The 23427-nt window shown below is 43.6% G+C and overlaps 1 protein-coding gene across 3 annotated transcripts in view; it reads left to right on the top strand.

Annotated features, from left to right (window-relative positions):
* cntln (centlein, centrosomal protein) overlaps positions 1-23427 on the top strand; it is a 98577-nt gene that overhangs the window by 38991 nt on the left and 36159 nt on the right. For all 3 annotated transcript variants that reach the window (XM_034130150.1, XM_034130152.1, XM_034130151.1), the window contains 6 exons: positions 1146-1253; positions 4000-4121; positions 8197-8313; positions 16388-16488; positions 19938-20035; positions 20967-21496. In XM_034130150.1, coding sequence (XP_033986041.1) covers positions 1146-1253; positions 4000-4121; positions 8197-8313; positions 16388-16488; positions 19938-20035; positions 20967-21496 — 1076 coding nt within the window. The remainder of the gene's footprint in view (positions 1-1145; positions 1254-3999; positions 4122-8196; positions 8314-16387; positions 16489-19937; positions 20036-20966; positions 21497-23427) is intronic.

Here is a 23427-nt window from a genome sequence, read left to right as displayed (position 1 = left end):
AAAAGTATACAGGGGAGACGTGATTTAAGGAGACATAAGCCATTGGTTAAACGCATTTTACATAATGGGGGTCGGACAACATTGTTGACTGTCTTCTCTCCTCTTAAACAACTTGATATAAATCCTTACAGTTTGTTTCACTGCACCGTTAACAAAAAGAAAATGTTTCTCTTACTCTATTGAAAGAGAGTTCAAGTTATAGCATATCATATGCTTTATTATCATTAAATATGTTTAAATGAATGCTGTATTATTTAAATACACTTGCCGTTTCTACTACTAAGTAACTCTAAAAAACCGTAATGCTTCAGCAGCCATCGGAACACATTTCCCCCGGATGGGAGCTTATTGATCCACGGTCCTATCATAACCCTCCTCATTCCTCCAACCACTCCAGCCCAAGGACTGTTGTACGTTTAGTGGCATTGCATATTTTACCCTGCCATCTGGTCAGCCCTGCCTGGCACCGCGGGGGGGCCTCCTCTCCTCCCATATTCATATTCCACTAGCATATTGTTCCCACTGCTTTTTCTCCAGCGCAGCCCCAGCACTTCTCCACTCCTTTTATTTATTTCTACAGAAGAGGCTGGATAGCAAACCGCCCCCCCCAAATGGCGGCTCTTCCAGTTGTCCTATCAAGTGTAACCTGGAGGCCCCTGGTAGAGCAATTAGAGCGGCCTCCCTGCCCACCTCTTGTAATGAAGCCCAGCACATTCTGGAATCTATAGCCCCTTTAGTCTCCCCTAATGGGACATCATTATTGTCAAAGAAACAATGTAAATGGAAATGAACATACTCATTAGCCAGTCGCAGGGAGAAACCTTTGCCGCTCTCCCACTTCCAAACACACACATACTCACACACATAGATCTGAACCTCCTCCCTTCAGCTTCTGCGGACTGCTGCTCCAGCCAGCTTGCTTTATTCCTCTGATAGCGTGTTTGTTTGTGTGCATATGTGTGTACCGACGGAGACAATGTGCATGTTTTACTCGAGGTGAGAGGGGAATGGAATGAACATGAATGATTCCATTATTGGCATTCACTCAGTGTTTTCTGCAGATGTTAATTGTTGCATGGCTCTGTGCCCGTAAGTGAAGTGTGCTCGAGTTCTCACCCCAGTGCTTCTTTGCCTACCTATCCCAGGGTGCACCAGTGCAGCGATCCAGGTCTCTGTCCCCAGCCAGCAGTGTGGAGTTGGGAAGAGGGGCGGAACAGAGGATTCAAGACCTTGAGGAGCTGCTGCAATTGAAGGTAACTAGCTTAGAGGGATGAATACTCATAATATATTTTCCTTTTCTCTCATCAGCTTTAATCAATGTATCCCCTACTCTTCTTCACAGTCCTTCTAACGTTATATCTTTTGATTCTTGCAGCCTACAATCATCATTCGTTGGTGCATTTTCTATCGTAATATCACCGTTTCCCCCAAATTCCAGTGACTTACCAGAAGGGATTGTTTGCTGAATTGGGCACATTCAATGACATAGTGGTGTCCAGCTGATAGTGTGGAGAAATACACAGACACTGCTTGTTGCGCCAGGCCCTCCACTATCTTACATATGATTGCTGCTATCAGATGCTGCGCTGTTCAAAGGTGTGCAGCACTGTTACAGTCACGGTCTCCAAAGGGTTCAATTGCACTACCGCTGCCACTGCCTCCTCCATGACCTTCTCTTATAGTGTCTTTCACACACACAAATACGTATGTTTCCACACACAAACAGAGCGTGCGTGGGCAGTGAAGCAGCAGGAGATGAGCTGCTCTGGTGAAAGTGGATGAAGCATTTTTTTCTTCACCTTAAACGAATCAGCTTTATTGGTCCTTTAACCTTCACATGATCTATGACGTCTTTCTCCCATTATTCTTCATTCCCATGTTCCAGTTAAATGCAAGAAAAATACCCTAACTTTCTCTTATTATATATCGGAATAGTATATATTCCACTGACACAAACCTCGTTGAATTTGACTTTACCAAGAAGCTTTGCTCCTTGTTGCCTTTCTTTCTCCTTTCCATCTTGCAGGCTGACCAGTGAGTGAGTGAGTGATTATGCAGAGGTCATCTCCCTTTGAACACAATCCCAGGAACACATTAGGCATCATTTTCTTGTCAGATCTGGAGTGTCTGAATTACATCACTGGCAGACACCTAGTCGGACGTTAATGCTCAGTGTGGATTCAGACCACACGCATGACTGTCTTAGTTAATGGTGCCATTTACGTGTCTGCCAGTTGAGGGGCATTTAGCAAAGGTATGCACAGGAAGTCTGCGATTGGCATCTTACATCATTGGCCACCATTAATGAAAGCATACGTTCAGAGCGTGACGTAGTGGTTACGTCCTTTGCTTTGATCTGGCATTGAGCAAAATGACCTCCATCAACTACATCTCCGACTACAGTTCATCACTCAGTCCAGTTCGACGTTCTCCACTTGATCCTTACCAATTCTTTCCAAAAGACTGCCTTTCAAATTGGGTACACCAGCCTGTACCATTGACATTTTGACCTTAGCGTCTAACTGCAGCAGACAAACAAACAATTCTCATAATAATGGCCTCTTTTTTTCTCTTCCGCACACTTTCAAGTAAACAGTAGCTGTTGCTGTGTAATTATTTTTCAGCTTGAGAACGTCCACAGATGTGTATGCTGGCTGAGTAAGGGGGTGTATTGATCTGTGGGCAAGGGTCTGTGGCCTGATGACCAGAACTGGGCTGCCCAGGGGAAGCGCTGTAAGGAGCCTGGGAAGCCATGATGTGGCTAATGCCCTGCCACTTGCTCCATCCTGCCCTCCCTCCACCCCTCCATCAGTCAGCCTCAACTCTTCTGTGTCCTCCCCCAGCTCCTAGTTCCACCCGTTAACACTGCCCTGGTCTGGCCCCTTTCATTAGAGCCTTGTTTTTGAGAGGTTGGGGGGCAGCTTGAAGGGGCCGAGGATGTCTTGCAGATGTCCTCTGTGAATAATCCGCACCAGGAAAAAATCCATACTTGTCACATTGTGTGTGTGTGTGTGTGTGTGTGTGTGTGTGTGTGTGTGTGTGTGTGTGTGTGTGTGTGTGTATGTTTGTGTGTGTGTGTGTGTACCTGTTGTGTGTCCGGTGAATGTTTGTGCGTTCTTTCTGTTCTCTTTGTCCTTGTTAATAATAACAGGGCTGAGGGCTCGCATTTCCCTCTCTGCAGGGCAGCCGTGTCATATCAGCAGTAAACAAGCTCCTTCCCTTCAGAAAGCGCTCGACAACTCTCCCCAGCCCTGGCCACTCAAGCAGAAACCTGTCCTGCACTCTTCCTTTCACTTTCTCTTTTGCGCTGCTCTCTCTCTTTCTTCCCTTTCTAATTTCTCTGTTCTCTCTCTTCCTTTGCCATCTTTTTTCATCCGACGCCTTTCTCTCTGCCTTTGCTCTCTTTCCACCTCTGTTCGTCCTGCCTTTGTGAAAGTGTTTTCTCCATCGCCCTCGCTGTTAAGGTCAGTGTGATGGGGAGGAGGGGTGCCCCTGACAAGAAAAATCTATATGTTGCTTCCTTTACTCCTTCTTTTAAAGCCGGAGCCCAATCTTGCAGGGTTTTAATAGCTGTCAACAACAGTGTCAGCAACAACCCCACCGCTACAGCCCCCTTCCAACACAACACATGCCGGTTATCAGTTAGTAACTCCAGTGAGTGAGTTTGGAGTGTGTGTCTGCTCGGTGTTCTGTGGCATCATTGACTCGTGGTGTAAATGTCGTCCCTTTAATGATGTCTCAGTTGCCCGGTGAGAGTGGAAGCACTTGTCGGGGAGAAAGGTGAGGAGAGAAAAGAACCTGCTGCTTTCTGTCAAGAGAAGGTGTTTCAGCTGTACACCAGTTTTAAATATGTAGAGGGTGAGGGACTTTTCTCAGCTTCCCTGCCACACTGCTGTGCCGGTGTAAATGAGGCCTGCTCCGCATTTCAGTTAATTTATGTTCCATTTGACATGTACAACTTTTGGAGAAAAAAAAATATCTTGTCACTGTGTGTTACAGATTGAGGAGAATGAAGAGCTGAGGAAGGCTCACGATAAGCGCCGTGAACGCCTGGGTCTGATTCAGAGCAACTACAAGACAGTCAGAGAGCAGCTGAAAGAGATGGAGAAATCAAAGGGCTTGTAAGTACTCTGTTAGATGTTCAGTTAAAAACTGACTTAAATAATGTGACAAAATGTGCCTTATACTGTGGTTCGGCCCACCATACAGTTTGTTTTTGGCGGCACCTGCAAGACTGTTGACATCCACTTGGATCCATCTTAATTTTCTTTTCATATATATATAAACATTATATTTTCTAACATTTAGACTGATACTTAAAAATATATTTATGTTCACTTTTTGTATTAGTATTAGTTATTATATTGGTACATTTATATTTATGTTCACTTTTTGTATTAGTATTAGTTATTATATTAGTACATTTAAATTATATAATTGATATTGGGCTTAAAATATATCATAATATGTGATTGATTGATTGATAATCTCACACAATACACAGGACATATTGGTGAGCACGTAGTAAATGCCTAAAATCCCTCTGCATGCATACACAAAGTAACTTGGATACCTTCCAGCTCCACCCAGCAGCAGGCAGTGAGAGACGTTTCTAAGCACATAACTCACCTTGCCTTATGTTGAATGCCCTTGTGAAATGCTACAACCCTCTGAAACTACTCACAAATAGTCTAAGGGACTCATTGCTCTCCACATGTTGTCTGACAAGACCTGAGCGCTGGATTTGGGAAAGTAGGAGAAATACCTTCCTTTGCCTTTGAAAAGCTCTGAGGTTTTAAGCCCAGTCAATTTGGGACGCTTTGTGCCAAGTCTTTTTTTTTGCGCTTCTACGTCTATTCTCCCTCAGCGTTCATTAGGATGTGAGAGCCAGAGGCTGGAGGTGTCTGGTCCTGGGGGGTGCAAGGTGTTTGAGAAGGCCTGTGGAGGGAGGAGGGAAGTTGAGGAGGGGAGAAGTCCATTTCCTGCCTCAACCTGTTATCTTCACCAGGAACCACAGGATTTTTACACAAAGCAGAAAATGTGCTGGAAACTGTCATTAACATGAGAGCCTTTCCTCTCCATTGTCTCCACCAGTCTTTTCCCACTTTTTCTGTTTCTTTTCTCCAACAGCATTAGTGAGTCAATTTAAAAAAATGTAACTAAAGGTGCATATGTTTGGTGGCCGCACGGGAGCGAAGTGTTGACCCCGTCAGCTGTTTTCTCTCCGGGTTAATTAAAGAAAACAGCAGTGCAATGTGAGCCCGTGTGAAAGTGAAGAGAGTGAGGGAGCGTGTTCAGCGCTGGGCTCGACTCGGCTCATGTCAGCTCAGCGCGGCTCAACAGCATGTGTCTCAGACAGTGGGAACAAAGACGGAGAGATGTAGAGAGAGAAAACTCTCAGAGTCTACATCAAAATGTGCTTCTGTTCCACGTTTTTGCAGGTTATCAAAAAAAATGCATTGAAAAAAATGCTTTGGTCAAAGACTGCCTTGATTTTGTGAGGGGAAAAAAATGTGTTTATGTGATAAGGCAATAGAAAGCTAAGGGTAGAAAGCTACCAATCCAGTTGTATCAGTGTCAGTGTATTTGTATTTGATTACTGATTTGACATAAAATTGATGCAATAAGCAGCTTTGCCCTTTTCAGTCAGAGCCCTCCATGGCACCAGCCAGTCACTCAATGTTATGATCCTGGCATTCATTTGGCATTAAGCCCCATCCTTAAATAGCTGTTACACCCACTGGGGTAATGCTAGCCTGAATGAGAGACAATAGAAAATGACTTAAATACTCCCATTAGTGCTGGGAAATCAGGGCCCTAACAAGTCAGTGGGGATAGGCGTCGAGTCTCATTGCATTTCGAGCTTGTTAGGGATTTCCCTGTAGCTTCCATGCTGTGTTGTTGCCTTTTTGGAAAGATGCGGGGGGTCGTTTTTGTTCCTCTTTTGTGTGCAGGACCAAAAGATAAGACTACGATGTTCCTGCCCCCTTACATCCCATACACTTATGCCAGTGTCCTGGATCTGTTACCTTTACACTCAGGACATTAGAATATAACACAATAAAAACATAGAAACACTTGTTATTGAAGTTAAAAGATGATATACAACATTTAAGAGACGGATAACCTTGCATCAAGTCAGAGAAGAGCTTGTGTCTGAAGCCTGAGCCTATTTTTATATTTACAGGATTCTGGGCTTTTTTCTCTCTTTCAAACAAAGTAAACATACACTTGGCCATGTGGTGCTGGACATTTGGACCATCAGGAGTTAGCGTTGTTCTGCAATGCAAAAAGATGGACAGACAGTCAAAGGTTCACAAATGTTCCTACTGTGAACAAGTAAACACATGATTATATGAACAGCAGGTCTTAACACTATTGATTACATCATAAGTAAATAATACCTTCTCACCTGTACTTACAAATACTTCAGTTAATATACAAACATATATTGGTCTTAGACATAATTATTTTTCATGTCCCTGAAGATATCAATCTTTAACTCTTATTATCAGGGATTACAAAATGGGTTGATTTATATCAGCTGCTGAATTACGTCACTAATATAAGTAACCAGTCCCACCCGTGATAGAGCTATCAGCCAATCAAAAAGCAGACGTAGCGTCCATTGGCTCATTAACATGCAGGTGGTGCGCAGTTAGCCAGTTCCAGTGAAACCACCCTGCCATTCACCATTACCGCGATATTTTCCCAAAATGGCATGGAGGAGAGGGGGAAAAAGCCAGCTTCGTATTTATATTAGAGAAGGGAAAAAGTTTTTTAATCAGACTGGGGATGATGAGGGTGAGCAAATAAAATGAAAGGTTATTAAAGCATCCGTACTCTGATCAAAGTTGCGCCCATAAACAGATTCCCCCTGAATCAGAGCAATTAGCCGCAGCAGCGTGGAAAAGTTCTCTCTATTTCCTCCTGCTTAATAATGGAAACTAGGATACCATTGGGGAGGAAGCACTGAGGCCTGAAGAAGATAGCTCTCTCATGGTTTCCTGTTCAACAGCTTTTAGGCCCACTGTAAACAAATTAAAACGCTTAAAAAACCTTTACCGTGACTTAATAAAGCTTCATACACCTTTCATAAGGAATGCAGTTGATACATTACATATTTAAAAATCACAGAGAGAGAATTGAAGCAGAGCTGTGGGTAACATATCATGTACTTTTACAGCTCTAGGCGGTCTTAAGATGGCTCGGGGTGAATACACTGTGTGCTTGCAGTGGAATGAGCAAAAGTGTATCAATCTCTGTGACTACACAGCAAGATGATCTATTAAGTAGGTTTTTCACTCTGGGAAACTAACCCTAAACCCACAGATAGCACACATATTCACTCATGAACACACACTACCAAGAAGTTCAAGGGCTCTAAATTGCTCACAGGGGGCATTAGCGGTATTAAATGAAAACATTTGCTGTTCCTCAGTAGCCTCCAACTCCCGGGCACCAGGGTTTAAGTAGTATTAGTGTAGCGTGGCTGTGTCTGATCTGCCAATAATGACCACGGGAAAAGAGCCCTTTGCAATAGTAGGGACCCCACAATCCATTTCCAAACCGTTAGCTCATTGATTGAGTAAAACTGTAGAATGTGTTTGTGGGTGACAAAAATGGTATTATGTGTGTTTTTGAAAGGCTGATTAGAACTGAATGCGTCATGACTCATTGACGATGTGAACAGGGATGCAGTGGAGACCTGTAGGGACATTTTGTGTGTGTGTGTGTTGAAGGGGAAGTTCAATGCAGGGGGCAGCCACTGAGCACAAAGTGTCATTAAGTATTCATAAGTGAGGTGTAGACATTTGAATGACCTCGTTTGCAAGTGTGTGTTTTTCGCCATTATTTACATTTGCATGGCACACAGGGAATGGTCTGACGCCCTGCCACACGGGCAGTGCCCTGGGCTTTAACAAACAAGCATACGTGTGAACATGATTTGCCACCGAAATGTCAGAGTCAAGGCCTCTCATTTGAATACTGCTAAAGATGGCTGAATAACTAAAGCAGAGTGAGACTAAGGGGCCTCGATACCCCTTGTGAATTGACCAGAGGCGGCAAGATGATATACACCGCCAACAATCTTCCCTTGTTAGTATGTTTGCTTTACATGTTTGTGTGTGCTATAAGTGATCAATTTACATGTATGCTTTTGCTTACCTCTACATTTTGTACTTTTGTCTCCAGGCCAGGTGGAAGGACGCAGCGTGCAGAACCGTGGCAGCTCAGACAGGAGAACAGTGACGCAGTGTGGAATGAGCTGGCCTACTTAAAAAACCTGAACAGGAAACTTTGCACTGAAAAGTAAGTCACCTGCTGTCAAAGTTTCCCGGCTGAAACAGAGATAATACCACCCCTGTAGTGTGTCTTTTAAAACTGTCTTCCTCTCTCTTACACGTGTATACGCACTCCCACTGTCCCTTCTTGTTTTCTGGGTGTTAACATTTGAGTGTGCCCTTCCCAACTTCACAGCATCCACCTAGCCCTCCACATCATTACCAGCCAGCAGGGGCCAAAGCAAGATCATTAGACTCTGCGCTCATTTGTCAAATTGGCTGCCCAAAGATTCACACATAAAAGTGCAAGAAGAAAAATCACATTATCAGAATCCCTGGCTGTGTCTTTGTGAAATAATTGCATTTTTAATGGAACATTTATTCCAAACGGTGGTCCTGTTGCTAAGTGAGTGTCAATAAGATACTTTATAGCCTATTTAATTTAGTAGTCTGTAATCTGTGTTAGTGTTATTATCTTAAATGTTGACCTAGTAGTGATGTTAGGTCAACAGCTGTCACACAGCACAACCTTCAAAAATACATAGAAATTAGCCACCCAACCTGCAAACTGCTAAATGTATACATTTTAGTAGCAGCATTTTAAAACCCTAACCCTAACCCTAGGGCAAGGACTGAGTGTTTGATGTAAGCTGTGTGTTTGAGTAAGAGAGTAACGCATGTTTCTGTAAACCATTAATAACTAACTCAGAAGGCTGCTGTGTCACTTTTTGACGTGATATTTTTTAAGTAGTCCTACCTCAATTCAACCTGCTTGACCCACTCTTTGACCCACAATGTGGAGTTTTTCTTACAAAGTGACGCTTTTCATTTAAATTCTCTCTTTGTTGGTTAGTTTTCCCTTCTCTCTTTCTTTCCTCTTGTCTTTGTATTTGAGTCTGGGTCTGGCTGTAGTATAGCCAGCGTCTTGTTTGATCTAAAGAAGCCCCAGTAACCGTACAACTAAGGCTGACCCTCTATGATGCTACACAAAGCTTGGCCTAAAGCCACACTCTTCCTCCCCCCTATCTCCCCTAGCCTTCACCTCTCCTCACCTATCACTCCTCTTTCCTACGCCTCTGTACCCTCCTTTTCCCCTCTTCCTACTTGTCTTCCCAGCTGCCTCCCTCCGGCCCTCTGTGATGCTGCAGTAGGCAGAGGCCAGATTTCTGGTACTTGCCCCCCCCTACGCCCCCCTCTTCTGCTTTCCCCTCTGCTCACCCCCCTGCCCTGTCCTCCTAATCCCAGCTGAGCTCATTATGATATAGCCCGGCTGCCTCTCTCCAAGCCTGAGCTGTCCGAGCTAATTACAGGCTAGCAGCCCTGGTGCCGCCGCTGCTGCCTGTTAAGGGATGTCCATTCGTCTGCCTGCCCGGACACAACTACAGCCGAGCGGAGTTGAGCACTGAAAAGTCTTGGGTTGGGGCAGGGGGGGGGGGGTGAGCAGACTACAGTGAACACGTAGGGTCTGTGGAAGTGACCTGTGAAGGAAACCACGAGGGATGGTGAGGGCTGGCCTCTTTCCTGATGGGGGAACTGGCCTGTCCTCGGGGGTTAGTGTTGATCCCCTTCATGTTCCCCTGAGCAGCTCCACCTCATCTCCTCCACTCCCACCCCCAGGGCCCCTCCTTACCCGGGTGGCTGGTGCAAAGTAAACTTGGCTAGGGTCTTTAAACTCGTACTTTAGAAAAAAAATCTCCATTCCAGGGCAGCCAATACAGCTCAGTGTGTTAAACTAAGCAAAAGCAAACTTCCCATCTCTATTCCACTCCTGTTAGTTTCATAACTGTTGGAGAAGGAACAGAAACAGATACGTTTCTTGGGACTATGGATAAAGCCAGCTTAATCACACGGCTTTACTGCCCTGCAATGCAAAGTTCTGTTAAGAGACCCCTGAAAAGGCAACGTTTGGCCAACAGTGTAACAACAACAGGGGTTTGTGGAAAGGCAGTTGCTGCTTGTTGTTTTGTTGACTCCACTAATGTTTGTATTTGTGAAGGTTATGCTGGATAAGTGTTAGCAATGATCCACTAATGGGTCATTAACTCCTGGAAGCTGAAGAATTTAGGGCCAAATAAAGGCCTGTTATTAAGCTTTAAATGCCGTGTGGCTGTTTTTTCGAGGCGAGTCTCTGTTTAATCTCATTCGCTCTTCCTTATTGTCATGATATTGTGCACAGATGCTCGCTATCACCTCCGCCATATTAAGCATTTCTAAAACACTGTCTTGAGGCCCAAATGACCGTTTCCCAGAATGAATATTGCTAGGTTAAGTCCTGCACAGTGGGTCCCCGCAGTGTTAAAGAAGGTTATGAAGCCCAGGCCCCCCCTCTCATCTCTGCACTTGAAAAAGAGGTTGAGCCAGAAGGTGAACAGGGAGGTGTTTCTCAATCGCGAGTAAAGCTGCTTCAGAGCCACTATTTCAAGCATACTACGTCATCGAGTGCCGCCGAAGTACTGTTCCAATCTCCAGCATACTTGGAAATCTACCGAGCCCGGCGTACTCCGTTTGGAGAAATATCGAGTCTGCACATGAGTAGACTCCGCGGTCTTAAAATCCCCACAATGCTTTGCGCACGGACCAATTTCCCCAAATCTGTGGCGGAAGATGTAAGGCGGGGCCTCTCATATGACGCACACCTGCACACTTGCTAGCCTGTTCCACTCTTTGCTTTCCGAATGCCAGGAAGGATTCTTGACTCGCTTCTGAAGCAAGATGCTCGGCAGACATGTGCTACCAAGCAAGCGTACTCGCGATTGAGAAACACCCTGGGTCTGTTCGTCTGGTCTATCGGCTGATTCACTGGCTCTCTCATCTCTAATGAATTAAGGATGCAGTCATTTTTCTTGACAATATTTTTCAAGGAAATGAAAGAAAACCATTAGAAGGATGCTTTCTTGTGTCATATGTTATGAGGATTGGCCGATACAGATTGGCTGACATGCATATTATTTGGTCAGTGCATTTACTTTGTACAGTGGTTGCACGGGTACGCCTATCTTAGGGGCTAATGACTCCTTTTGCGAAGTTCTTATTGTCTCTGACTTGCCCTGAAAAGCTGTGGGTTGGGGGGCTGCATTGTCGACCATGCACCTGTCATGGCAACAGAGTGTTTCTTGGAGACATTGTACTTTTTAAACTATTCACTTTTGAACGCCAAAGAACGTTCACTTTTGAAAGTCACTCCTCACCATAAATGGTTGTGATATCGCCTGAGGAGATTTTTGATTTTTTTTAAAGGGGACCTATCATGCAAAATGCACTTTTGTACGTCTTCTATACATGAATATGTGTCCCCGGTGTTCCAGGGAACTCACCAAGTGTCAGAAAACACAACCCTCTCTATTTTCCTCCATACCCAAATCTCTAAAAAAGGGGCTGCAACGGATCTGATAAAAACTGATCCAGATTTGAACACTGTCCTGACGTCAGGACGGTGGCGCTACGGCTATTGGGCCAACTCCACCAATCAGGAGGAGACAGCCACGGCCATTGCCGTTCGAAAGCGCTGGAGACGCTGTAGTACATATGCCAGGCCTGTAGATGGTGCTGTTCTCACAGAATCAGCCCTTGCAAAAACAGAGCTAAATAATGTCAAATTGAGCGAAATGAGGCATGGCTAAAATGCATGATCTGTTTGGTATTTTGAAAAAAAAAAAGTATAAATATGCCTTACATAGGTATGGTCCTACACTATATTATTCAAATATAGCATGATAGGTCCACTTTAAGAAACAGACAGAACTTCTCCATGTCACGGCATGTGCATCTGCAAGATTTTGGACACCAGAACATTACATTAATTTGTGATCATTCAGCATTATACCTCAGGCCTTAAAATGGCATAGCTCTAACTTTGTTGCTTTACTGAACATTTAACTTCTACTCAACACAATTATCAAGCTGTTGAAGTCTATTAGAAATGGGATACCCAAGTGAATTTAAAACACTTTGTGTATTGATGATAGCCATCTTACGATTTCTGGGTCTTCCCTATTGCCTTCATATACAGTCATGTGATTATGTACGGTCAAAATGAGATATGAAAACCCATTTCTGAACATTCAAACCGTTTACAAAATCTCTCAGAAGAAATAAACAAGTTGACACCATGGATGATTTTTGATAGAGATTTCCTTGTAGTTGTAGATGGCTGGAAAGCAACTACGGGCAGGCTGGGCTAGAGGATTCGCAGTGGGATCGTTTTATCTGCCTCATTATGCATCTGTCTGTGGCACTCCGTGTCCATGCTTGGTAATTGTTGTTAAAGGTCTGTTGGTAAGAGGCAGGGATTATTTAGGCACCATAAACAGAAAAACACATGCAGTGCGCCCTCAGACTTAAGATGCTATACTCAAACGACATCAAAGCTTAAATTAGCCAGCGATTACTGGGGAAAAAGCCTTTGAGATCCTTTGCACTGCAGCGGCAGTGTAAGCTCCTCTGTAGAGAATGACCATTATGGACGTGAACCTCCCCAATAAGCGACGTTGACACTAATTAAGTTTAATAAAGTTTACCACGATGTTCCTCATATTCCTCTATTTCTCATCGTTTCATCTTGATTTGCTTCAAGGTATTAAAAGTAATGAGAGTCTTTTGCCCCCCGGACCAAGGCTTATTTGGAGGAGGGACACATTTGCTCACATAAACACACACACACACACAGAATGTTTTATGCATGTTTTTAAATCAGACAACTAAGGTTTTTCCGGCATTAATTATTTTGTAGATTAATTATTTTGTTAAAAAAAAAATGGCGTCGCACTTATAATTATAATGTATGCTTCAGTGCGCCATCAAGTGATGGCGCACTGAAGCATACATTATAATTATAAGTTATTATGGCTAGTCCTATACAAAGATACATTTAGAGGACAAAGAACACAGTTATTTCAAAGAACAAAACCTCAGAAATACTATTTCAAACAGACAGGAGAGAATGTACTGTGCTTTCTCCACATATTTAAATAGCCAATGACCCTCGGTTGTATTCACTTGCACACATTTACAAATTCTATTCTTCATGTGAAATAAATACACACAAAATTATGATTTTTTTTTTTTTTAATGTTAGAATACCTAGCAGCATCAACAAGCCTGTTGAACAGGGAATATTGTGGACATCCTAGGTTGTTTCCACCAGTGGTTCCTGAATCCCCACTTCTCACATCTGGCCTGTGGCTGGAGAACCTAACGGTTAAAGACTCACTGTAGCTTCTGCCGCTGCATCGCCCAGAGCTAGAATACAGCACTGAGACACGAAAACTCCACCAGTCACCATTTTTGCTGACAGCAGTGGCTTATCCACCCAAACTCCCTCCATGAATGAACAGCCCTCTAGCCTGACTCTAACCATAGGGGAATCCCCCCCACACCCACAAGAACAAGAGTCTTTCCCCAGCGATGAAAATGCCAGAGGTTTTTACGCTTTCTCACCCTATTCCCTGCTGTTCCAGTGTATTTTTATGCACAGAACAAAAATCCGAGAGGAGGCTGGCATGTGGAAGCACAATGGCTGCAGATGATGTTGTGTTGTACACCCTTGTGGATGGAGGCTGGCAGTTTCTGCTCTAAGCTGTGTTCTAAGGTGCAACAGGGGTAGAGACGAGATCAAATGACAAGGAGCGCGTCGCTCAGGGCTGAAGTTGTTGCGCTGCACGAGAGAGAAAATGTTTTCAAAAACGGGTCCAAAAGAGCGGCGTGAGACGCAGACCACATCATTACCAAACACAACACCTGTCTGGTGCCTTTAGTTCGGATCTGCCAAACAACCTCTTTTGCTTGTATTCCTGCTGATTGTTATTCATCCTGAGGTGAAGTGGCAAGTTGAGAGGGATTTGAAAATTGTCCAGCTAGATTAATATAATTTATCATTATTTTTCATCTGTTTATCAAATGATGTACTCGCACAAGGGAGTACTTATGAGGACATAAGGCAGGATTGGGGAAAAAACAATATACAAGGATTTTTTTGTGCTGTTGAAGATAGCATTTTAATTTTTAAATGTTTAGCCGTGTTGCCCTAAGGAAAATAGAAAAGACTGCACAGACTAAAGAAGAATTTCATATTATATCTGTTGAATTTGTAATAAAGGTCCGCCTAACTGACTGTGTGCGTTTTGCCAATGCACTTATTGCATGTGTCCAGAGTCTTCCACAAGTGTTGGCAGCAAATCATTCTCAATACTAACATGCAGCTGGAAATACCAACAATAGCCGTGTCCGTTGTTTACGTTCAATACGATAATTGTTGGTGTTTTCTTACAGTTAATGAGACATGAGGTAGTTGGATACGGTTAGCAGTGAAAAACCGATGAGCTCTCTCGTTGACTTGTCCTGCAGCAGTAGTTAGGCAATCCGTCGAGTGGCTTGTGAGCTTTACTCTTCCTGGTTTCTCCAAAGTCGCCCACCCCTAGCTTTAATCATTGTAGTTCATTTATTTTTACTTTTACTAAATAACCTTGGCAAATATTGAAGATAAGTCACCAAATGTGTATTAATGTTCTCGTTAGACATCCCTGTCTATGTTAATTCTGTATGTATGGCAGACTGGTGCTCACACTGCAACGACTGAGTGTTACTGAATAAGGATGCAATAGTCTTCCATCTCCAGAGTGTTATGATGTGAAACTGGAGGCCCCCGGCCAATGAACTCCATCTGCAATCCAATCCCTTCTCCATCCAAGAAAGTATGCTTATCCTTCAACAAAATGGAATGTTTTGCATATGAACTTTGGTTTTCCGTCAATACCATCAGCATCCGAAAAGGCATAAAGGAGAAACATGAGATGAAATAGGCTCTTTCGCATACTGCATATTTCAGCTCATTTGTCCCATTAACAGCCTGGACACATAAGGCAGTGCTGGTGCCTCATCGACTTGAGTTCATTTATGGAGGGAAATCTATAGAGGAGCGACACATATCCATCTGCTTCTTCACCCTCCCTCAGGGAGAGTCATTTGTGTACTTATTTAAGCTGCGGTCAGCCATTAGTCCAGGCCTCCTCTGGACTGTGTGGGCTAGAGAGCTAATTACTTTTCTTCCCTGTGCTATGGCGATAACTTTTCCCAAGTCATTGTCTTGGCACATGTATGGAAAAATCTTTTGGTTGATATAGCACAATTAGATTGGAGGAAACAGGTGTCTAGTTTGAGTTAATTGCCATTATGCTTATCCTAGTAGTTCACCATAGCCACGAATGCCCTGTTACTCCTCAAACACTTCACAGTGTATTGTGCATGCTGCACTACTGCATGCCTTAAGAAGTCAGTCTGAAGGAAGACCTACTGTTGTAATGAGGTTAACTGAGGGAAGAATGCCACCATAAGCAGGAGCTTGTTTCCAGTGTTTCTCTCTCACTCTGTGGAGCAGAGGGGAGGGAAATTAGGTGTGTGTTTCAGGTGTGGTTGTCTCAGTGGGCTTATGTGTATCCTCGGCAGATTTCAGTTGGGGTCCTAATAATAACTTGAAAGTGCAAAGTCTCCAGCATGGCTCCACATAATTAGCCTTTAGCAGGAATCAAGCTAATTGCAGAGAGGTAATTGGGCACACTTTCCAGTCTGTTTGTCTGTTTTGATACACACACACACACACACACACACGCACACGCACACAGATGCACACAGTACTTTCTTACCTTGGCGTTTCATGTTGCTTGTCACTTTGATTTCCAGATAAATTAAAAAAGCATTTTAATTAGTTGATTTTTTAACAATGTCATATTTTTCCTGAAGTTTCTGCAATAATGGAGCACATAGTGGAATAGTGTATAATATTATAGTGATATTTGTGGAGATCTAAAGTGTGTGTGTGTGTGTGTGTGTGTGTGTGTGTGTGTGTGTGTGTGTGTGTGTGTGTGTGTGTGTGTGTGTGTGTGTGTGTGTGTGTGTGTGTGTGTGTGTGTGTGTGTGTGTGTGTGTGTGTGTGTGTGTGTGTGTGGTGTGTGTGTGTGTGTGTGTGTGTGTGTGTGTGTGTGTGTGTGTGTGTGTGTGTGTGGTGTGTGTGTGTGTGTGTGTGTGTGTGTGTGTGTGTGTGTGTGTGTGTGTGTGTGTGTGTGTGTGTGTGTGTGTGTGTGTGTGTGTGTGTGTGTGTGTGCACCCAGAGCCGGGGTAGAAGAGGATCTGGACATGCTGCGAGTGCAGGCTGCGATGGACCGGGCCACAGTGAAGGAGCTCCGCTTGTGTCTTGCTGACGAACACCAAGGTGAACTCTTATTTATTTCTTCATACATTTCTCTGCAGAGGTTTTTTGGGGTCATAACCAAGTATATAAACAAGAGATCATGACATTTTATAATCAGTTTTTTATTTTGGTGTTCCAATAATTTACCCTAAATACTCATTCTTTTTTATTATTCATGCATTAATAAACTGTCATTACAATGCCAAGGATGCCTCTGGTATGACCTGTGCGTGTGGAGAAAGTATGCATGCTTAACATGGCAGCACCTCTACGCCATCCTTTTACCTCTGGGCCATGCGTATTAGTGAGCAGAATTAATAAGACAACTCCCCCTGGAATTAATACGACAACTCAATTAAGACATGATCAACTCCTTGCAAATTGATTGAGAGATAAAGTAGTGTTCATCTTGTCTGCATATATCATTCCCAATGTTAAAAAGGCACATCGCTTTCAATCCAATCTGCAACCTTTTGTCAGACGCTGACCACCGCAACCGCTGCTCTTAATTAACTAGTTCAATAACAAATCTGTCCAACATCACTTTCATTTCCTCACAACCGATGATGGTGTCTGTTTGAGATGCAAGCATGTGATTTAAAGGATGGCACTAATTAAAATAGTGGATCCTCCCCTATTGACAGTCCAGTCAGGAACACTAGGAAATAAGCTCTTTAGAAAGGACATAGTTTGACATCTTGTCAGGCGAATAATCACTGAATATAAATGTTACACAGTAGCCTGACCACATGCATTCACTCGTGTGTTATCAAGTACAATTAAGTCTAGATATTATCAGAAATAAAAAAACGACACTACACTATTTCTCTTAAAGGTGGGGTAGGCAATTTTGGAGAAACCAGCTCGAGTGCGCTAGATTTGAAAATACACAGCCGGAAAAAATCTGCCACTTCCTTACAGAAACCCTCCTCCAACACACACGAACGCGCACATGACCAATGAGATAAGTTTGTGCACAGATGGAAGGCTGACAGGCAGGTAGGCCATCCAGTTATTTTAGCCGGGCCGGCTAAAATGATTGGTCGTGCTTTTTACAGTATTACGGCTTCCACAGATGACATTTTTTTTTATGGATTTTTTGTCAAAGCACTTAAAGTGGACCTATCATGCTATATTTGAATAATATAGTGTAGGACCATACCTATATAAGGCATATTTATACTTTTTTTTTTTCAAAATACCAAACAGATCATGCATTTTAGCTATGCCTCATTTTGTTCAATTTGACATTTTTTAGATCTGTTTTAGCAAGGGTTGATTCTGTGAGCAACAGCACCATCTAGAGGCCTGGCATATGTACTACAACGTCTCCAGCGCTTTCGAACGCAATGGCCGTGGTTGTCTCCTCCTGATTGGTGGAGTTGGCCCAATAGCCGTAGCGCCACCGTCCTGACGTCAGGACAGTGTTCAAATCTGGATCAGTTTTGATCAGATCCGTTGCAGCCCCTTTTTTAGAGATTTGGGTATGGAGGAAAATAGAGAGGGTTGTGTTTTCTGACACTTGGTGAGTTCCCTGGAACACCGGGGACACATATTCATGTATAAAAGACGTACAAAAGTGCATTTTGCATGATAGGTCCCCTTTAAGATATTCATTGCTATCGGGATGTTAAGAGCATTCCATGGAATATAACAAAAAGTGTATCTCGAGCCGGTTTCTCGAACTTATCTACCCCACCTTTAAGTATTGCTGTTTTTATAAACAGTTTTTATTACAGCTAATATTAACGTTGTATTTTTCCTGTATAAATAATAGTTTCTTGGTACCATACAAATCTTTATAAAAATCCAACAATAAGTATGTTACATATTTAAAAGATTTACGAAAGCCTTTGGGTTTCTTCAAACTGTGCCTTTTTCTTAAGTCATTGTTTATGATTTACCAATAATGTTTGTTTTGAATATGATCTTACCATATCTTTGTAAAAAGATTCCTATTTCGTACTTAAAATTAGGATGAATAATCTCGTCTAACATTTGGAATATTTACATCTGGACTTATTCTACATGTTGAAAGTCAATAAAAAGTCAACTCAAAGTTATTAAGACACAATCTTGAATGGCCACAACATGCGCTTCTGGAGAACCTCTGTGACCCGCTCAAAGGGATGGAGGGTTGAAACGCTCACTCAGGGATCACACTAACGAAAGGCAGCAGATGAAAGGAACAGGGCCTTTGTGCTGCAGCCCATGAAGAGACGTGGGAGGGACGTTAATGTATGCCGCGGTGCCAGGACCTCCTCCAACTGTGGGTGACTAGGGAGCCACCACGTCTTCTTATCAAGGTAGTGCTGAGGTGCCAACTCCCAAGCCACCAGCGCTGGAGCCGGATAATTGTCTCACAACCTGGTTATGTACCCAGCGAACACGGCAGCCCTCCTGTCCTATTTGGTGCTCTGTCTGATTGGATGTGACATGCTGGGAAGACAAAAGAGCAGGCTAATTCAAAGTAACAAAGTTCCCTTGGCAAAGCGTCAAATGCAAAGCAAGGGATCAGCAGCTCCTCCTAACATAACCCTCACTCTTTTTACCGTCCCTACTAGGGCCCCTTTTCCATGTCACTCAAAAAAGATCAACTGACCTGAACAGTCAAGGTTCTGAATATTTCATGTTTCCAGCCTCATTGTACTAATTATGTTTGCTTGTCCTGTCATTAATGTTTAACAGGAGATAATGAGAAATAAAAAGTCTTATATTGTTTTGTGGACCATTTGCTTTTTCCCAATTTTCCCATTTTCCCAAAATAATATATACTTCTTATCTTATAGGTGAGTGGAGAAGATATAGCTAATTTAGCAGATTTTAACTATATGACACACTGTGACACAGCCTATTGGAGGCGAATCTGAATGTGCATCAATTCCCCAAGCACTTTGACTCCTGCGTGCATTCTGTTGTTATCATAAAGACTAAATCATATGTTTGCCAAGGCCACTATTGAAGTTCTCAGAATAAAGCAGCATGTTAGTCTGCGGAGATTAGCTGTCCGTTGGGGAAACACAGTGGACTACAAAGCAGTGCAGCCCGGGGCTGTGTGTTCACCAGGGATTCAAGATTCAAGTACTCTGCGTTTGTTTAAGATCCCCAGAGAGGTGCACATAGCAAGTACCAGTGTGTGCTTTTGAACACTGTTTTTCCTATTTCCACATGGACTACTAAATAAAAAAATCTTTCGAATAATCAAGAGGAAAAAATGATGAGATTTAAGAAACAGGAGGTGGTTCATAGCAGAGTGGAGAATTCAAGTCCCCATGAAAATAACATCAGTGATTCTGCTTTACTTCTGATTGATTGACAAAAGAAGAAATTAGAAACTGGACCTTGGGAAAGAAATTAGACCTTTGTAATGCTAATTGATTTAATGTACCCTCTTTATTATCATTCTATTGATTGAGCAGCCGGAGTTTGACATGTAATGTCACAATAACGAGCTTTGTTCCCTTTCGCAGAATTGCTTCACAAAGTGGTAGAGGAGCGCCAGGTCAGAAGCAGCACTCCGAAAAAGCTTTCTGTTTCTTCACAGCGAATGGAACAGTCATTTAAAAAGGTACAGCACTATGCCATCACTAAGTGTTCTTTGTCATTGCCAATAATAGAAACCCGACAGAGAATTTTTCTGAAAGGCATTGTGAGTACTTATGTCTCTATCGGGTAAGATTCAAAAGTGTTCTCACTTTTGGTCGTGTAGCCATTTCCGAGTCAAGTGTCAGCTAGAATGACGTTTCTCTCAAAGTTAAGACATTTCACAAATACCAAACAATAATAGCTGTAGGAGTGGAGGACATATAGCAGTTCTGCAGTAAGTAGTGCAAGTCATTTAAAATACATGTTGAATCTGAGCTCTTAGTAGGTTGCACAAGATTCTGCACACATGCTTTTATAACCCCTGCGTGCATGAGTTTATATGATGCCCCCCTTCTGCCTTCATGGCATTGAATCATCAAGAGTGAGGATAGCCATCTAATGTTGTGTGAAAGGTACCAGGCCTCACCAGCGGGCAGAGTGAAACCAAATAAAAGGGAGAGATTGCCTGGAGGCACAAACCCAGCAGGCATGCACTGTTCTCTTAAACAGTCTCCACTGAAGATCTGACAAATAGGCTAAGTGCTCCAGGTTGATGAGGGTGATCAGGGTAAGGGGGTGCCAGTCAGATGTCCATAGTCTTGCAAGGTGGGGAGGGGCAGTTGCATCTTGCACTGGTTCAGCCATACACACAACATTAATGCATTAGCACATACACTTGTGAGGAAATGTCTAGGGAGAAAATGACTGTGCATGGTCAAATCTCATACAACTATCCTCTGTTAACAGTGGAACAAAAAAGGGGTGAACTCTGACATGCCATGTTGTTGTTTTCACTAGCACTACAAGAGCAGCGGGCTCGGAAGTCTGAGTATTTATGGTAAAAACGACAGATATGCAGGGGAAAAAACAAACTATGTTGTACCACTGAGGCCACATATCTCTGATTCCTTCAGATTGAACAGCTGGAGCGCAGGATGGTGTCCCTGGAGGAGGACACGGAGAGGCTGAAGGAAGAGAAAGAGCAGCTACTTGAGGCCAACGAGGACTTGGCGCACAACTGCCGCAGACTGCAAGCCTCCCTGGATCATCTGCGAACCCAGGAAGCTGTCCGTGAAGAGGCAGCCCGTGCCCAGGCCCTGGCCCAAGGGGAGCGGCATTGCGGGGAGATCACGGCTTTACAAGGCCGTCTGGCTGCCTCTCAGAAAGACGCTACCAAGCTCCATCATCAGCTGCTGAAGCTGAGACAGGAGCTGGGGATCCTCAGAGCGGCCGGGGACTTCCACAGGAACCGCACAGCAGCAGCAGCGCGGGCGGGCGGGACGGCTGGCAACATTAGCGGCAAGGTCAAACTCAAAACAACCCGGCTCAGAGGTCCACTGCCCCAGCGCCGCCACCGAACACTCAACCCCAATCAAGCCATCAGCTGGCAAGGCCGCAGCCCGAGTCCCACTAAGGACGAGTGGGAGGACTTGAGCGTAGATAGGTAATGATACACACACACACACACACACACACACACAGACAGAAGCACTTACTCTCACAGCCTCCCTCCTCATTAATTTTAGGTGGTAGGTGTGGAGCGGGTGGGCTGGCTGGCTGAATTGTTGGGGGGGCCCACGCAGCATCGAGGGGACAACGTGCATATGCAAAGCGTAAGCAAATGGGTGATTGAATTTCATCTTCTGTCTAGTTGGTATTCAGGAGCCAAAAGAAGAATGCGAGCAAGAATGATAGAGAGAAAGAGAGAGGAGGGGGAAACTACTGTCAGATCCTTTGAAATATCCTGGGACGCCTTGCTTGGAGCTTATTGACTGAAATTTGCATGCAAAATTAGCCACCTCTCTACACAAAGTTGAACCAGTGCCAGGAAAGCCCAGGGATAAGGGGCCCGCCGAAGCCTTGATACCTTCCAGTGATGCCATTTTCATGCACTAGTCACGCTACCCTGAAATTGACAGTTTGGCAGTTTGATTTAATTTACTGGTCCTTTGCATATTTACTAACCCCCCTCTGACAGCGCTAAGGATCCCCCTGCAAGAACCAGGCTCCCCCACCCACCTCCTGCACACAACTGTACTGAATCTAACCCCACCCTGTGTGTAGTCATGTTGGTTATCTCGTGGCATGTCAATTCACAAATGTGTGTGTGCTACTCTTGCGTTCTCTAGCCACCTCTGTAAACCCCTCCCAACACACACACACACACACACACACACACACACACACACACACACACACACACACACACACACACACACAGACTCACACACACACACACACACACACTTTCCATCTCACCCACCCTCCCCTTCCCTCTCCTCGCCTTAATTTAGTTAGATAGATTTTGAATGACCCTACTCGGCTCAGTACCAGATGTCTACAAGCTGTTTAACACCCTCTAAATTAAGAACCATCGACAGTAATTATTTCATGTATGTTTTATGCAAAAAAGCCACTGATCCAACATTTATTGAGTGATGGTCGGAATGATTTGATTTCAAACACTCAGAGCTATCGCTGATATTTATTTCCCTTCACTTCTCTCTCGCTGTATGCCTCTCTCTATCCACTTTCTCCTACTAACTCCCCATCTTTTCAGCAACTAATTCATCAGGCTGTAATCCACCCCATCTCAATCCACATGAGGCCGTTTAACAGGGACTGGGTGCAGCTATGCCCTGCTTTCCTAATGCCTCTCCATGTGGCTAATAAGCAGCAGTCTAATATACGCTTTACCTGAGAGGAGGATCTAAGTGGATTTGTGAAGAAGGGTTCTAAACTGAGATGTTGTCTTATTTAAGGCACCTGTCAGCTGATTTGTTACTGTAAAGCCTTCTGCGCCTCGTATCTCGCAGCGGTCTTCGTCTGCAATATGTCTGGTAGGCGCTTTCTGAAATACAGTATTTCAGCCTAAGGAAGTTTGGCCTAAATAGTGCCCAATAAAGATGTCAGTCTCGTTAAAGATACTGACAAGTCTTTGTTTATTCCGCTTCTTTTCATCGCCGCCTCTGGCTCACGCTCTCAAGTTTTGAGGTGCTGGAGGCAGCTGACCATTTTAAACAGATCAGCAGTTTTTGTGAGAGAGCGGGACAGAATGAGAGCAAGGGGGGCATGAAGGATATCATATTCAATTGTTCTGATAGTAAGAATATGGAGTGTGTGTTTATGATTGTGTTACATATTGCATATTCTCTTAATCACTGTGGGAAATGTACTTTTTTTACAAATGACATAATATTATTTATTGTCTTTTTTAAAGCATTTTTATCTTAGATTCAGAGTCTGGAAATGGCGGAAGAGAGAAATATATGAAATACATCAAAGCTGGAATCAAACATGCATTACATTAATGCACACAATGTTCATACTGCTTACTGCACATATTTCTTGTTTCCTATTTCATATCCTATAATT

Source organism: Trematomus bernacchii, unplaced genomic scaffold (assembly GCF_902827165.1).
Source record: "Trematomus bernacchii unplaced genomic scaffold, fTreBer1.1, whole genome shotgun sequence".
Classification (NCBI taxonomy): domain Eukaryota; kingdom Metazoa; phylum Chordata; class Actinopteri; order Perciformes; family Nototheniidae; genus Trematomus; species Trematomus bernacchii.
Note: the sequence above shows the minus strand (reverse complement) of the source record. Positions and strands in the feature narration are given on the sequence as shown.